At 66.1% G+C, this 15,754-nt stretch overlaps 1 protein-coding gene across 3 annotated transcripts in view; it reads right to left on the minus strand.

Annotated features, from left to right (window-relative positions):
• Window positions 1–511: 511 nt before the first annotated feature.
• Window positions 512–15,754, minus strand: part of SLC12A5 (solute carrier family 12 member 5) — a gene marked incomplete at its 5' end in the record, with an annotated part of 28,127 nt that continues 12,884 nt past the window's right edge. For 2 of the 3 annotated variants that reach the window (XM_082491162.1, XM_082491164.1), the window contains 25 exons: window positions 512–798; window positions 1,276–1,409; window positions 2,004–2,018; window positions 2,356–2,543; window positions 2,621–2,743; window positions 2,919–3,026; window positions 3,250–3,381; window positions 3,461–3,630; window positions 3,716–3,911; window positions 4,798–4,966; window positions 5,050–5,154; window positions 5,318–5,437; window positions 5,624–5,722; window positions 6,066–6,184; window positions 6,921–7,095; window positions 7,863–7,920; window positions 8,085–8,183; window positions 9,139–9,306; window positions 11,661–11,872; window positions 11,954–12,195; window positions 12,354–12,484; window positions 13,524–13,578; window positions 14,194–14,340; window positions 14,553–14,684; window positions 14,928–15,022. In XM_082491162.1, the coding sequence (XP_082347288.1) occupies window positions 707–798; window positions 1,276–1,409; window positions 2,004–2,018; window positions 2,356–2,543; window positions 2,621–2,743; window positions 2,919–3,026; window positions 3,250–3,381; window positions 3,461–3,630; window positions 3,716–3,911; window positions 4,798–4,966; window positions 5,050–5,154; window positions 5,318–5,437; window positions 5,624–5,722; window positions 6,066–6,184; window positions 6,921–7,095; window positions 7,863–7,920; window positions 8,085–8,183; window positions 9,139–9,306; window positions 11,661–11,872; window positions 11,954–12,195; window positions 12,354–12,484; window positions 13,524–13,578; window positions 14,194–14,340; window positions 14,553–14,684; window positions 14,928–15,022 (3,284 nt within the window). In that variant the 3' untranslated portion in view covers window positions 512–706. The remainder of the gene's footprint in view (window positions 799–1,275; window positions 1,410–2,003; window positions 2,019–2,355; window positions 2,544–2,620; window positions 2,744–2,918; window positions 3,027–3,249; window positions 3,382–3,460; window positions 3,631–3,715; window positions 3,912–4,797; window positions 4,967–5,049; window positions 5,155–5,317; window positions 5,438–5,623; window positions 5,723–6,065; window positions 6,185–6,920; window positions 7,096–7,862; window positions 7,921–8,084; window positions 8,184–9,138; window positions 9,307–11,660; window positions 11,873–11,953; window positions 12,196–12,353; window positions 12,485–13,523; window positions 13,579–14,193; window positions 14,341–14,552; window positions 14,685–14,927; window positions 15,023–15,754) is intronic. The other variant, XM_082491163.1, reaches the window with a different exon arrangement.

The following is a 15,754-nucleotide window of genomic DNA, read 5'->3' on the forward strand; positions in this document are numbered from 1 at the left end:
TCTCCAAACCATCACGCCGCATCTCCGCAACCTCTGCCCACGGCCTCCAGAGACGAGCGGCACCGAGGCAGCAGCAGCGAGGTGGGTCTGTCCGGGCCCATCCTGGCGAGGGGCGGCCGGGGGAGGGGGGCAACGCCATGAGAGGCAGCCCCGGGCACTGCCGGAGGTGGGGAGAGGAGCGTCCGGCGAGGAAAGCGTGCTGGTGACCTCTCTCTTCTCCCAGCGCCTCCGCGGGGAGGCATGGCGTGAGCGGCGGGTGGCAGGCGGTCACAGGGCACAGGCGCGTCCAGCCAAGCTCCGCGCAGGGGTAGCGGCACGGCGGGGCCAGGCGCCCATCTCGGCACAGCCACCCTCCTGCCCGGCCGGCGGCCGCGAGCAGCGGTGCTGGGGCTGGCCCTGCCGGGGACGGGCGGTGGCAGCAGCGCTGGGCTCTGGTGCTCAGTCCGTGGTACAGTGTATATATTTATATATAAACAAGGACAGCAGTGCTGTGATGTTGCAATGAGGAACAGCTGCTCTGGTGCTGGATGCTCCCGGAAGATCTGGTGCTGCAGTTCGAATGGAGAGATCAGGGGCACGGCCAAAGCCAGGTGAAGTTTCTGCACACCAGCTGCCATCAGGCCTTCCCTCCTCCCCTCCAGGAGCACGGTGCAAAGGGGTGGTGGGGCTCTCAGCGTGCAGACAAACCTCTCTTGCGCGCCGCGTTTCAGGAGTAGATGGTGATGACCTCCCGGCCCCCACCGCGCACCAGGAGCACTCGGTCCAGGTGCTCCGTCAAGACCTCCAGGAACTCCATGTCTGCACGGCTGTCAAGGAGGACCAACACCACGGTGGAGTACGGGAACAGCCCCGTGCCGTCCCTGCCCAGCCCCGTGCCCAGGGAGCCAAGCCTGCAGCATGACCCCCCCCCACCAGAGCCAGGAGCTGGTGAGGTCAAGCCCGAGCCGAGGGGCCAGAGGAGTCCACCCATGCTGGCACCACACGACGGGGACTGTGGCTGAGCCCTCCCCAGCAGGCAGCCAAGCCCCATGGTTTCCTGCCAGCACACCCGCAATGTGCCATCACGCTCACGTGTGCGGGTGCAATGTCGTATGGACCCACCACCCACCCCACGTGCACCGGCTCTGCTGGACAGGGCAGGCTGGTGCCAACGACGGTGCCCTGCAAGATCCACCAGCCTTGGGGGAGTCACGGCTCCCTGGCCACCAGCCCCCCCACCTTGCAGAGAGGGGTCTTGGCGCCAGCCCTGAGGCAGCAGCCCTGAGGGAAGGATACAGTTCTCATCCCCTTTCCGGTTGCGGGGAGGCCCCGGCATGTTCAGCAGGACCAGCTTGGCATCCTGGGACTTCTTCACGATCACCTCGTTGAGCTTCACAGCCGTGTGCATCCTCCGCACGTTAGACTGGTTCCTGGCGGGGGGGGACAGCACATGTGGGAACAGAGACGGGCATAGCCGGCCCCTGGCCCCACACCGGCCCCAAGGGGCCACGGGGCGGGCTGGCCTCCTGCCCCAGAGGAGTCCAGGGGTGGGCTGTGGCATGAGCTCAGGGAGCAGCAAGTTTCGCCCAGCACAGCTGCTGGCGACTCTGAGCCCGCACTGGTGGCCGTGAGCTGCAGGGCCATGCATGGTGCCCGTGGCCAGCGGCACACCGCGACGGCTCGGGGCCGAGCCGTGTGGGAGCGAGCAGGAGCAGAAAGTGCCAGCGCCACCACAGTGCCCGAGCCCAGGCTTGCAGGAAGCTGCCGGCAGCGTAACGGGGCAGACGGGGAGCACGCGGTGCGGACACCGCGTGGCACACAGAGCCTGCGCAGGCGCTGGCAGCTGCAGCCCCCACACGCCGACTGGGTGAGCCGTCTAGCACCACACCAGCAGCAGCTGTCGTGGTGCACGGAGCCGCCCTGGCGCATGGGGACAACCCCGACGGTACCGGGCATGTTGCCCCATTAGTGTGACCCAGTTCTCCCCACCCTTGGACCCGACACCCAGCCAAACCCAGACTTACAGGTTCTCCCACTCCCTGCCAGGAGCACCACGGGGCCGATGGGGTGGGGGGGAGAGAGAGAGAGAGAGAGAAGAGGTGAGTGCCGGGCATGCACCCCGAGTCCCCGCAGCACACGTTGCCCAGGCGCCCCACCCCTCGTCGACGCAGGTCTGCGCAGGGACCCCACCCCACCTCCCACCCAGCCCCTCCGCAGGGGTGAGCGCAGGGCACCCGGGCTGCCAGACAACCCTCAGAGCAAGGACCAAGCCGGTGCTGCCAGGGCCCTGCCGGCACCCGCCTGGCCGGGGTGGGCAAGGATGGGCAGGGCTGTGGGGGCGCGGGTGAGACGGGGTGGCAGCATGCGGGGCCGTACGGCTTCATGTTGAAGAAGTCCTTGATGCCCTCAGGGCTGACGGGGCTCTTGCTCTTGTTCTTCTCGGCGACAGACTTTTCCTTAGTCCAGGTGAGATGCACTTTCTCTGGGGCTGTCTCCACCTCATCGCCAGGGGACTGGGAGCTGCTGGAGAAGGTGGTGGCATTTTTGTCGTGGATGAGCTGGACCTGCAGAGAGAGGGGGACTGTGGGCACGGGCTGGGGCCAGCTGCCTGCCTTGGCCCTGTCCCGGCGCAGCCGCTCACCTCCTCCTCTGGCTTCTCCTCACCATCGCCCACTTGCTCCTCAGGGACGCTCAGGCGTAGGCGCGTGTTGGCTGGGTTCTTGCGCCGGATGGATCCGCGGGACTCGTCTGTGATGCTCTGGATCTGTGCAGAACAGGGTCAGCCAAAGAAGCAGGGCAGAATAGGGCTTGGCCAGGCAGATTCCAGCCTGCAGCCCCAGCTCCCCGGCAGGATGAGTGCGCAGAGCTGCGGGGCAGCTTGGCCGGTGGCACAGCCACCACAGGGGCCGGATCCCACCCAGGCTGTCCCACATCCTCACCTCCCGCTCCCGCTCATTCTTGGTGAGGTGCATTTGCTTGAGGATCTGGGAGCGCTGCTCCATCACTAGAGTCTTCTCATAGGTGTAGGCGGAGATGTCGCTCTCGTGCTGCAGGGGGGGACAGAGAAACCGTGGGGCAGGGTGAGCTGCACCCACTGCTCCCAGCTTGGCCCTGCAAGTCTCTGTGGACCTACATGTCCCCACGGTGCTGTGTCCCCCTGTGGAGCTGTGTGTCCCCCTGTGGTGCTGTGTCCCACTGTGGCAGGATCTGTCTGGCTCTCCCATGCGCAGCATCGCACACTGCAGCGCATGCCACCATCCCAGCACTCACCATCTCCACCACCTCCACCTCTGCAGTGATGCGCAGGTGGTACAGGAATGTGGTCAGGTCCTTCTTCATCTGGATGCTGTTGTCATCCATCTGCGCCACCGTGAAGATCCGCATCTTGCACTTGCGCCAGACCTGCGAGGGAGGGCGGCATGGGCACAGCTCGGCAGGGATGGCCCCAGCTCCCTGCCCCATGCCACAGGACCTGAGCTACCTTGTGGTGCCTCAGGAGGAAGGGCAGCAGCATGAGCATCCCCCCATCGTGGACAATCCACCAGACGTCAATGTGGCCTTCTGAGAACCGCTCCTGGTTGCCCGGGAACATGGCGACATTCTTGGCCACCAGCAAGGCCAGGTGCCCAGCCGTGGTCTCTCGCACCAGCTCTGGGAGGAGGAAGGGGACCATGTCAGCCGGGGTGGCTCACAGTTTCCCCCCAGCCCGGCAGCACCCGCCCTCCTCAGTGCCTACCGATGAAGTTCCTCCAGGTCTGGTGGTCCTCCTTCTGGCGCCAGCTGCGGGGCCAGCCCACCAGCACCGTGTTGTGCTGCAGCCCCCCCAGCCCGCTGGACTGGATGAGGTGGGACATGCCGTCCCGCAGGTTGGAGGAGATCACCACCTGGCAAAAGCCCTTCACCTTCTCCGCTTCCATCAGGCGACGGATGGACTGGTGGCAGGAGAGGGGGCGTCAGAGACCGCCAGGGCCCGGGGACGGGCACCTGCCACAGGCACGGCAGCTGCCAGCCCTGGCAGTGGCACCAAGGTGCAGGGTGTGGGGCACAGGGTGTGGGGTGAGGGGTGTGGGTCCCCATGGGCTGCCCAGGTCTCGGTGCCCCACGGCAAGCTGGTGGCTCTGGGCCGGGAGGGGTGAGACCCGGCGGTGAGCAGAGCTGGCGCATGGCTCCGCGCCGTGCCGAGCGGAGGGTGTCCCCGTGCCAGGGCTCTGATGGGCGGCGGAGCAGCAATTAGAGTTATTTACTCAGAGAAATTATAACATGTCTGCATGGGAGAGAAACTGTTTGCTTCCGAGGGCTTAATCTCATTAATGTGCCGCCCGGCTGGTGCACAAGTGCGGCGTTGAGGGGGGGAGCAGGGAGGGCTCTCGCTCCAGTAGGGAAAGGCTCCCGTCTCTCACCCTGCCTGGCACTGGGGCCGTGGGGACCGTGGGGGGCCCCGGGTCAGGGCTGCAGCGGCCATGGGGACCGGGACCCCCGGGAGGGTCAGGGCTGCAGCGGCCATGGGGCTGCTCAGCACAGCAGCACCTGGCCGGGCACCATGCTGTGCCGTGCCGTGCCCTGCAGCAGCTGGCCAAGACTGGGACCAGGACCCGGTTGGTGCTGGTGTCTCTGGCTTCTAGGGAGGGGGGCAGGGGTCTGGAGGTGCCCGTGGTGCCCTGAGCACTGGTGAAAAGTGGTGTCTCCAAGCTCTGCCTGGTGCCGCCCCAGGGCTCTCCTGGCCAGCCAGGGCCACCAGCCCTGGCCACGGGGCAGAAATGCCACCAGGGATGGCCACAGGCACCTGCTGCTGGCAGCCCCCACATGGGAAGCTCTCACCTCCTCTGCCCTCTGCGCCTGCGGGTGGTTGTCCAGGAAGGTCCCTTCCAGCACAGAGGCCACAATGGTGAGGCCTTTGCCAGCCTTGAGCTGTGACGTGAAGGACAGGAGCTGCGGGTGCACCACGTTCTGCTCCTGATCCCCACGGACCAGGACCAACAGCTGCGGTCTGGAAGGACAGTCCTGCAGTCAGCACCCGTGCCCCGGCTGACCCCTGTCCCGGTCCCCCCCGGTCCCCTAGCCCAGCCTCACCTCCAGTTCTTGGTGTGGGGGGGACCCTCCTCCAGCCGCAGCAGGGCGTAGCGGGCTGCGCTCAGGGACAACCCCCGGATCCCATCGCCCCACTCCTTCTCTGCCCTGTGGGAACCAGCAGCACGTAAGGGATGCCCATGGCTCTGGCCACGGAGCACCGCACCGGCACCCAGGAGGAGCAGCCCAGGGAAGCTGAGCAGCCCCTTCGAGGGGCCGAGGGGTGGCTGTCAGTGCTGGCGATGGTCTGTGGCACCGCGGCCACCCTTACCCGCGGTACTCGATGTATTTGTAGATGAGGCCGGCAATCAGCATGGCGACCAGCGCGTAGTACCAGGAGCAGATGAACATCAGCGCCAGGCAGAGGCTCATGCCCAGGAAGGACAGGGTCCTGCGGAAAGCACCACACTGTCAGTGCACCCCAGCCCCCACAGTGGTGCCAGGGTCCCCAGCCTGGGGTGGCCTGGGGGGTGGCAGGACACCCTGTCCCATCCATTCCTATCCTATCCCATCCCATCCCACCCCATCCCATCCCATCCCATCCCATCCCATCCCATCCCATCCCATCCCAGCTCACCAGTGGTAGTAGCGGAAGCGGGGCCGCCAGTTGGGTGTCCGCAGCAGCGTCTGCACCGCACACGCCAGGTTGACAAACATATAGCACATAAGGAAAAACCTGCAGGAGAAAGCGTGAGGCTGAGCCGGGCGCACCGGGCTAGACCAGGGCTGCAGCCGGCCCCCACCACATCTCCCAGCCCCAGGGTGGCCACCACTGGAGTGTGCCCTGACGACAGACGGGGGGAACTGGGGCCGCTGAGCAACCAGGGCACAATGCCGGCCAAGGAGTGTCCCTGGGCTCCCTGTGGGGTTCCCCTCTTCCTAGGCAGGGGCTGGGGTGGTGGGACTCTCCCCCCCCCCAGGATCAGAGACCCGCGTGTGCCACCCGCCTGGCCGGGACGAGGGGGCGCGGGCCCGTCCGCCGCTCGCGAAGGTGCGGGTGGACAGAGCATGCTGCCTACATGGAGAGGATGGGAGCCACCTCGTCCAGGGAGGCGATCAGGATCCCGATCTCGCAGATGCAGGCTGTGAGCAGCAGGGCCCACGTCGGCTCCCCGTTGGCTTTGCCATGGCCGAAGACCTGGGAGCGGGTTAGGGAGAGAGACGGAGATGTCAGGGCTCTGTGATGCTGGTGCCACATGGCCCTGGACGAGGGTCTTTGGCACAGTCCGATGTGGCACATGGACCCTCCCATGCACCGAGCCCTGGCAGAGCCCGCAGCCCTCCCTGCACCCACAGCAGCCCCCGAGCCCCCCAGGACCCCCACCCAGGGACGAGCCCCAGATCAGCCTGGCCACAGCAGGCATGGAGTCGGGCACCCCATGTGCGGGATGGACATGCTGCTGGTGGAGATCAGCTCCTCCTGTGGCTGCGGGGACACGGGGGGGTCCGGGCATGAAGGCGGGAGCCGGGGGCGCATGTCCGGATTCATTAGAGGGTGCGGGCGGCGCGAGCGAGCGAGAGCTCGGCATGGGGCTGGCAGGGTGAAGGAGGGAGGATAAAATTAGCCCACTCTTCCCTGGGGGGAGCTGTCGGGTTGGATTTGGAGAGATGAGGCTGTGAGAACGCGTCTTCAGAGAGCAGATAAAATATGAAGCGGCACGGCAGCTGGGGGAGGGGATCCTGACCTTTCCCAGTACTCTTTTCCCACCGACATCACAGCCAGACCCACCATGGCCGCCCACTGCCATGCCGGTGCCGGCGGGATAAGGGCAGGGAGGAGGCAGCGTGGGTACATGCCGGTCTCCCGTGCTGAGGGGAGCCACAGCCACAGTGGGCACTCAGCGCCGGCAGTGCCAGGCTGGGGGGACGCCTACCCTGAGGAAGGGCACGATCCCATCCCTGGAGATGGCTTGCAGGAGACGGGGAGCTCCGGTGAGGCTCTGCAGCCCAGCCCCACATGTGGAGAAGAAGGAGCCGATGACAATGACCCACGGGGACGGCCACGCCAGGGTGCCAACCACCAGGTTCCCGTTGACAGCTTCACCAAACCTGTGGGGCACCGGCATCACCTGTGGTTTCGTCCCACAGATGAGCCCTGAGAGCACCAGCACTGCGGTGGCACAAGCCAGCCCCCCAGGCAGGTTGGCCACGAAGGGACAACACTGGGGGGGGACAAGACTGGAGATGGGCCCTGCCCTGGCTGCTGATGGCCCCCACATGCCGCGGGGGACAAGCAAGGGAGCGGGGTCTCAGGTAGCTGGGGTCTGTCCTCATCCCTCACCCATGGCTGTGGGGGGGCTAAGGGGGAGATGTGGGATGGGGGGTCCCCATCCCCTGTGCCGGGAGGAGGCTGATTAAGGCTGCGTGCGGTTGTATCCTGTCTGTGTTGGTGCTGGCGACCCAGAAGTGTCACCTGCCGCGTGCAGCGCGCTGGGCTGCCCCAGATAACACAGGCAGCACAGGCAGCCCTGCCTGTTGACAAACAAGCACGCTGCCTGCAGCCCTGGAGCAGGAGGAAGGACTGCGGATGTGCAGCAAAACACTGGGGGGGGAAGGAACAGGGTACACATGAGCCCCCAACGCCTGTTACAAGCTTGACCCCCCACCGAGAGCCCACCCCCACCCCAGCACTCTCACCCCGGGACCCCTGCCAACCCTCTGGTGCCACCCCGTGTGCCCCGTGTGTCCCAGCTGCAGCCCCCCCCACACCCCCACCTCTCCCTGGGCTGCCCTTCCCCAGCCTGTTCCTGGGGGCTGCTCCCGGGGGGCTGCTGGGCTCCCCCCACGCCTGCCCCCCACGGCCCCAAGACACTCACTTGTCACGCAGGACGACCCCCTCAATACACGCCCCGAAGAGGACAACGGAGCTGATATCTGCCAGGCGGTCAAGGAGAGCCAGGAGGATGTGGAGTCCCACTCGCCCACCCCCTGGGACCCCCAGCCCAGCCCCGCGAGGCACCCGAGTGGGTCTGCCCCGCACAGCAAGCCCACCTGCCCTCAGCCCCACGGCCCAGGCTCAGGTGAGCCCTGAAGGATACAGACCGCAGAGGTGGTGGCGATGGCCAGGATGGTGCCCGTGGGAATGGACTTCTGGGCATCCCGCAGGTCTCCGGAGCGGTTGGAGCCAGCCATGATGCCTGGGGAAAAAGGGGACAGTGCCACAGCGGGCAGGGCCACAGCCCTCGCCCATCCCAGCCGGCAGGACAGCTCGCCCGGGCACCAGCTTGGTGGCACACCAGGACAGGGAGCAGCCACCCAACACCCAGCCTGCTCCCTGCATCCCCCCGCACTCCCCCCCCAGAGCTGCAGTCTGACGCCATTCAAGGATTAGGCTCAAAACGCTCTTAAGTGACTTGTCTCATTAGCCCTTAATTAGCTCAAGCAGGGATGGTGACTGCAGCAGTGACAGGGATAGAGTCCGGCCCCGGCACTGCTCTGGGAAGGCAGGAGGCCAGGCTGGGACATGGCTGACACCGGCAAGTCCAGCACAGCCCGAGGGATCAGAGATGACCTGTGCTCCTGCTGCAGCAGCGGCCAGGGCGGTTGTCCCACCAGGTCCGGCAGGGCAGGACGCCGCAGCCGGGACGTGGCCACCTGTAGCTCTGCCGGCATCACTGAGGGGACACGTACCACGCAAAAACCGGGACCTGCCAGTAAGCGGGCACCACGTGGGAGGGTGCCAGGCACCGTGTGCCAAGCAGCATCGCAGGGCCAGTCCGGTGACGGACCCCGCCAGTGAGTGCCACGCCTGGGATAGCCCTGGGGGTCCCCATGGGCTCCAGGGCACCGGCAGAGCTGCAGGTGGGATCCGGTGGCTGTGGCAGCTCTGCAGCGGGACTGGGTGGAGGGGGGGGGGGGGCTCCTCCACCCCCGGGGAGCTATAAATACCGGAGCCGCGGGACGTCAGCGCGGCGCCGAGCGGCATCGTCAGATCTGGAGCGCGGGCGGCTGCGTGGGAGGCGCAGGCTGCGATCCACCCCCGCACCCAGTGCGGGGGGCAGGCGCACGTGGGGCTCCGCAGGAGCACACCCGGCGGCACGTGGGCCAGCCGGTGCGCCACGGCACGCCAACGGGGCCAGCGGCGGCTCCCACCTGTGACCGAGGGGAAGTAGATGCCGACGAGCAGGGTGAAGTAGGAGGTCATGTCGCTGAAGACGTAGGGCTGGTCCATGTCCACCGGGGTGTCGGGGGGGCTCACGGAGGGCAGCCCCCGCTTCTCCACGATGACGCCCTTGGTCAGGTACGAGCTCCAGAGGTTCTCTGCGAGGAGGCAGGAGGCCGGGCAGTGTGACCGGCATGAGGAGGTGCCGGAGAGCTGCCCGCACCCAGCACAGCACCCTCTTGTCCTGCAGCCCAAAGGGACGGAGCATGGGGGTGTCCAGCACTGCCTCCCCCCGCCCCAGCCTCACGAAGCAGCCGGCATGGCCAGCAGCCGGGGCCGCTGGCATCCAGCGGGCGATGGACAGGGCGTCCCCAGCCTGTCACAGATGTGCAGAAACACATGGCGTTGGGACAGGCCCGGCAGCGCAGGTGGGTGACCAGAGGAGGTCCATCCTGCCGCTGGCATTGTCCCTGCAAGATACTGGAGCAGCTGACATGGGATTGCAGTAGCAAATAATTAAGAAGGTAATATAATTAATGCTGATCAACACAGGTTTAAGGAAAGTGGATCGTGTCAAAGTAACTTGATAATGTTTTTGATGGGATTACGAGTACGGGGCTGATGTAACAGACTTAGCGTCCCTCCACGTGCTGCCTTGGCCGCAGATCGCAGTGAGAAACTGGAGCAGCAAAGAGCAGCCAGCACCCAGGCATGGTAGGGAGAGGCTGACAGCCCTCGGCGCGGCACTGCAAAAGGGTTGCTGAGCGGGTCCAAAGGGGCCCCACAGGGACCAGCCCTCAGCACCCGGCACTGGGCACCCCTCATCACCCGCGTGACCTCCCCTGACTGCCCTCCGGTGACAGACAGGGCTGGCAGCCCCCACCGACACAGCCCTGCCTGGCTCATTCTCCCAGAAAGGCACGTCTGTCCCACAGGGAGACCCAGTGCCTGGGGCACAGCCAGCCCCAGCCGCCTCTGCCGGGGCCGCGCAGTGACATCCCGTCTCAAGACGCTGCCAGCCCAGTCGCCCTCACCACCAGCCACCCCAGAGCTCTGTCTCATCACCACACGTGCAGAAGCACTGACAAAGACTGGGCCAGGTGGGTGGTCTGCGTCCCCTGCCCGGCAGGACTGTCACCAGCAGGAAAAGGCTGTACCCAGCAGCCAGGGACTCCTTATCTGCCCCACGAGACCTTGGTGTGGGACAGCACTGGGAGCCTCCCAAACACCCAGCAAATGTGCTCCACCGCACCACCATGATGTGGCCTGGCAGCCATAGCCCCAAGCACCACACACTTAGCGAAGTCTGAGCTCCCATGTCTGGGTCCACACAGCCACCGTGGCAGGGACGGGCTGGAGTTGCTCCACAGCTGCCCCGGTGCAACCTCAGCCTCAGCACCCAGCAGAGACGTGGCTGGGGCTGTCCCACGACAAGCACCAGCCGTGCCCAGGCACCCCAGCCCCTGCCCTGCTCCGTGGGACCCACCGGAGACGGAGCCACCACAAGCTCACCACGTGCACCCGTTGTGCTCCACAGACAGCACAGCCACCACCGTGACACCCACCCTGGCACCGCAGGACCACCCGACCCGGCTGCTGCACCAGGGAAGGGCTGATCCTGCTCACGGCTCCGTGGGCAGGGACGCCCAACGGGGTACTGCACTCCTGACCCTCAACGTCCACCCTACCACAGGAACACCCAGAGCAGGTCCTGCCGGCACGGCCCCATGGAGCAGGGGTCTGCAAACGCCCTCTGAGCGTGGCACTGAGCATCGACCTCTGCCGCCCACTGCAGAGTGTGAGCACCTGGCAAATGTACCAGCAGCTCTGGAAAAACAGGTCAAAAGTGGCTCCTCCCAGCAAATTCACAAGTTTTTCTGCGGCCCTGGCCACTCTCCCAGTGTGGCTGCGGTCGCAGTAGCAAAGTGCCCCCGAGGGACGATTGCTCCTCTCGAAACCTCAGATCGATATCAAAGAGGAAGCAGAGGGAGGATTTATTCCTCCCCAGCCTTTGGGCATCCTTCGGAGCTGTCCTGCTCTGGCCTGGCTGGCACAGACCACGCACAGGCAGCCGCAGCACCCAGCTCGGTCGCACGGTGCAGGAGTCCGTCCCACTGCCCAGCGTGGCCTGAGCACAGCTCACTGTGCCCAAGGGGCAGAGCAGACCATGGTGGGGATCACCTGCACAATCCCTCACCCGGACCCGGCACTGCCTGCCTGCGCCCACAACACCCGCCTGGCATGCCTGAGGGGCCGGCCACCCCCATGCACAATGGCCCCCGCCACAGCACCAGACCCTTCACCAGCCCTGCCAGCAGAGCTGCCCAGCAGGCACAGCCGCTGCACCATCACGGCTCCCCTGGGACTTGTCCTGCACCTCCATCCCCATGCCCACATCCCCACACCTCCATCCCTGCCCCTCCATCCCTATGCTTCCATCCCCATGCCTCCATCCCCATGCCTCCATCCCCATGCCTCCATCCCCACGCCTCCATCCCCACGCCATGCCCACCTTGGATGAGGCCACTGGCAGCGCCGGGGATGCCCTCGATCTCGGTCACGTTGTTCATGGTGAAGTACTCATCACAGGTGGCGTTGAGGAAGCGGGAGGTGCAGAAGAGCTCCCAGAGCTTGGAGCCCACTGTCTCATTCCCTTCCACCACCATCTTGGTGCAGAGGTCAAAGCCATGACGCGAGAGTGTCCTGTTGCCCAGGAGGCAGATCCTGGGGGGGGGGGGAACAGGCACTCAGCCGTGCGCCTGCATGCCCCAGCCCCGCTGCAGCCCCGTGGGACACCGTACTCACGGGAAGCTTGGTGGGTCGAAAGCTGACTTGATGACACCGGCATAGATGGCGAGGATGGAGAGGATGACACAGCCCAGGAAGACCAGGGCAAACTTGTTGACGTACTTGACCCCCACAAACACCACGGTGGCCATGCAGGTCAGCACACAGGTGCCATATACACGCATGTTGTTGAGCATTGCAGCCGCTTCCCCACTGGCATCCTCTGCCTTGAAGATGGCCATGGCTGGGAAGATGTAGGCCTGGGAGAGAGTCATGGCATCACCACCCAGCTAATGGCCCTGTGGAGTGGTCCCCAGGGAAACCACAAGTAGCGTGCAGCACGGGCAGGTGAGGGCAGAGCTGCCCTGCCAGGACCTGAGCCCTTGGCACCACGTGGGGAGAAGGACCAGGCACATACCAGCAGGATTTCAATGGTGCCCAGGATGTACATGGCGCCGGCAAAGGTGGTGCCCAGGTAGAAGCAGAGCCCCACGGCCCCACCAAACTCAGGTCCCAGGGAGCGTGAAATCATGTAGTAGGAGCCACCCGCTGCCAGAGAGAGCAAAGGTGGGTCCCAGTGAGACCCCAGTGGCATCCCCAGCTCTGCCAGGCGTCCCGGAGGGCAGGATGGAGCCAGGGCAGCCCTGGACCCCACTCCAGCACAGAGCAGCATGCAGTCCCCAGGGCCCCAGCGCAGCGGGAGTGACTGCGTTGGCAGAGCCCAGCAGCCAGGTGCGATGGCCGCAGGGACACATGTCCCCTGGGATGCCAAACAGGTGCTAGAGCCTCAGGGACATGGGCCATGCCCCGCTCCATCCTCCCAGAGGAGCCGTTAGAGCTGGGCTGCTGGGATCTATGGTCCCACTGCGGCAGCAGGATGATAAATAGCTTTAATTACACCCTGCACTGGGGCTGCCAGCGCCATGCCCAGCCCAGTGGACCAGCTGGGCCGGCACATCTTGCCCGCTTCCAGCTCCCCAGAGCTCTGTGGGGCTGGGGATGCTCTGGGGGAGGTAGCCCAGGGGCACCCACATGATGAGACTCTGCCGGTGCCTCCCCGGGAGTGCAGACCGCGCACAGCAGCGTCCTTGCTCCTGGCACGGCTCAGGGAGGCTGGTGGAAGAGGCGACCCCACTGCCCAGCCCGCAGCTCCCGGCACACCCGGTTCCCCATCCTCCTGCCGGCATGTCTCCCTGGCTCCCCCGTGGCCTCGCCAGTCTGGCAGAGGGAGGAGCCGTGGCTGGCGGCTCTCGCTGCCATCTGCACCTCGCGGCTCTGGGGACGGGTGACGGCTCCAGCTCCACGCTCCCCCCCGGGGCCATGGGGATCCCGTGCGGGCTGGTGGCAGAAGGCGGAGGAGAGGCTGGCGGTGACGTCCGCCCTCCCATGTGTGGCACTGGGCAGCCTCAGAGCTCAGCCGGCACAGCCCAGGGAGCGGGATGTCCTCAGGGGATGCTCTCTGGGAAAAGCTCTTTGCCACACTCAGCCCAGCCCTCCTGGGGCACAGGGGCCCCCGCAGGCACCCAACCCAACGGGGAGCCAGCTCCCCTTGCCCCCGGCACGGACATGGACACGAGCTCGGCTCTACCTGGCACCACGCCGTTGGTGGCGATCGCGCTCATGGAAATGGCTGTCAGCATTGTCTGCGGGAAGAAACACAGTGTTGGCACCCATCAGAGCTCCTGCCTCACTGGACAGGGGAGTGGGAAGGGAGACCTGGGGCCATGCTGGGACATGGGACTCCCCAGTGATGCACTGAGATGCACCACGGGGCTGGGACGCCTGGGAGAGAGCCGGACGGATGGATGGGCAGGCTGGATTGCTGGCTGGCAGTGCAGCTCGGGGGGCTGAGCCCCTTGGAGGGACTGGCAGTGCTGTGAGGGTCAGGGGGTCCCTGGACTGCCCAGGATGCTGCCCGTGTTCAGCCCCCAGCCTCTGCCCTGGGGTCACTGTCCTGGCTGGATGGCTCACTGCAGCACCATGTGCAGGACCAGGGCAGGGGACGCCCCACCACATCCCCCCCGTATGGCAGCTATGATCTGGGTCGCCACTTGAGCACCGTTCTGCTGCTGACTCCTTTGGGAAGCGGGAGGCTTCTCCTTGCTGTAAGTGGGGCAGGAGCAGGGGCAGGAGCAGGAGCACAGGCAGGGCAGGGTGGGCCGGCAGCTAGCGCACCTCTCCACAGCCCGGCCAGCCTGCCTGGTGACCACCAGATCCTGGGTGAGGCCAGCAGGGGCCCAGCCAGCTCTGTCACTTACGCAGGAGCAGCAGAGGAAGACCATGCAGAAGGACTCCATGATGCCAGCGATCCCCACCACCCAGGTGAGGCGCAGGAAGAGAATGACCCCAAAGATGTTCTGGAGGCAGGGCAGGTAGACGCCCATGAAGGTGCCCATCCGTGGGGCCTGCCAAGAGAGCGGGCAGCCATCAGGGCTCACAGCCTGGCTGGCAGAGGAGTGAAGGGTCCCGCTCCTACCGCAACACAGTCAGGGACCCCGGGTGAAACCGCTCCCCTGGCAGGGGCCGAGGGACACAGCTGTCCCCGGCGCAGCCCGTGGTCTGGCACTGCACAAGCAGGGGCTGGGAGAAGGGGCTGCCTCCCTCCTGCATCCCTCACCTGCACCGGCTTCTTCTTGCCCCCGTCATTGTTCTCGGCCTCCTCATGCTCCCGGCTGCCCTGTGGCAGGTTGGTGTAGTTGGCCAGCCCACTCAGCAGGGACGAGACCATGGGGCTGGTGTCCATCTCCTCCTGCAGAGAGCAGAGCCCCGAGCTATGAGGACAGTCCCTCAGGACCCTGGCCAGCCCCGGGACTTTGCCAGATGCCACCCCACCGCCCACCCCACTGAGCATGGCTGCAGCAGCTGGGGGACCCTGTCCCAGGGCTCTGGCATGTCCTGGTGCCCAGGGCGCGGGTCGAGGTGCTGTGGGACAGCTGCCCAGCTTGGCCCCCACCCCAGGGACCCTCCCTGCCCCACTGCCCACGCACCCTACCTCAAAGAGGGCCATGTTCTTGCCATCATACTCTTTCCCCTTCTCCAGGTCCGTGCTGTTGATGAAGGGGCTGCTCTCCTTGGGATTGCCATCGCCTGCAGAGATGCCACCGGGTCAACCAGACAGCCCCTACCCGCACCAGGAGAGCATCCGCCCCATGGGGCTGCCCCTGGGAGGGCTCACGGCTGCACCCCAGCTCCCACAGGAGGGCTGCCGGGGCCGTGGGCGCCATGCTCGCACCCAATCCCAGGACAGGAGATGGCAGCTCCCAGCTGCCAGCAGCACCTCCCGCGCCACGCACGGGCAGGAGCCACCCATCCCCGGGAGCCACGCACTGCCCTGCCCGGCGCGCGGATCCACCGGAGCGCATCCACGCAGTGAGGTGAGCGGTGTGGATCCAGGGGGAACCCTCCCGGCAGGACGGCTGGCAGCAGTAACTCATGGCATTGGGCGCCTGCGGGTCAGCGCGCCGGGGGCTGCCCGCAGCACCGCGTCTGCAGGGGCAGGATCCGGCCAGCTGCCCAGCGTGCCACCATGGAGGGGGACAGTCCCGGCGCGAGTGGCTGGATGTCTGTTCCTGCTCCCTGACATGCACCACAGGAGCAGGGGCCGCGGCTTCCAGCGGTGCCACCACCGAGGGCAGAGCTGCTGGGATGGGGCCGCGGCTGCTCGCTGCGTTAACAACCTCATGCAGAAGAAACCCATAGTCGGCTTAATAGCAATGAAAACAGCCGAGCTGCAGAGCAGCAGAAATAAATCAGACTGGAAATGGAGCGGCAGTGAGGACAGTGCTGCCGGAGCGGCGCATCCCTGAGTGGAGGCCCAGA

The sequence above is a fragment of the Vanellus vanellus genome, assembly GCF_965231255.1.
Source record: "Vanellus vanellus genome assembly, chromosome: 15".
Classification (NCBI taxonomy): domain Eukaryota; kingdom Metazoa; phylum Chordata; class Aves; order Charadriiformes; family Charadriidae; genus Vanellus; species Vanellus vanellus.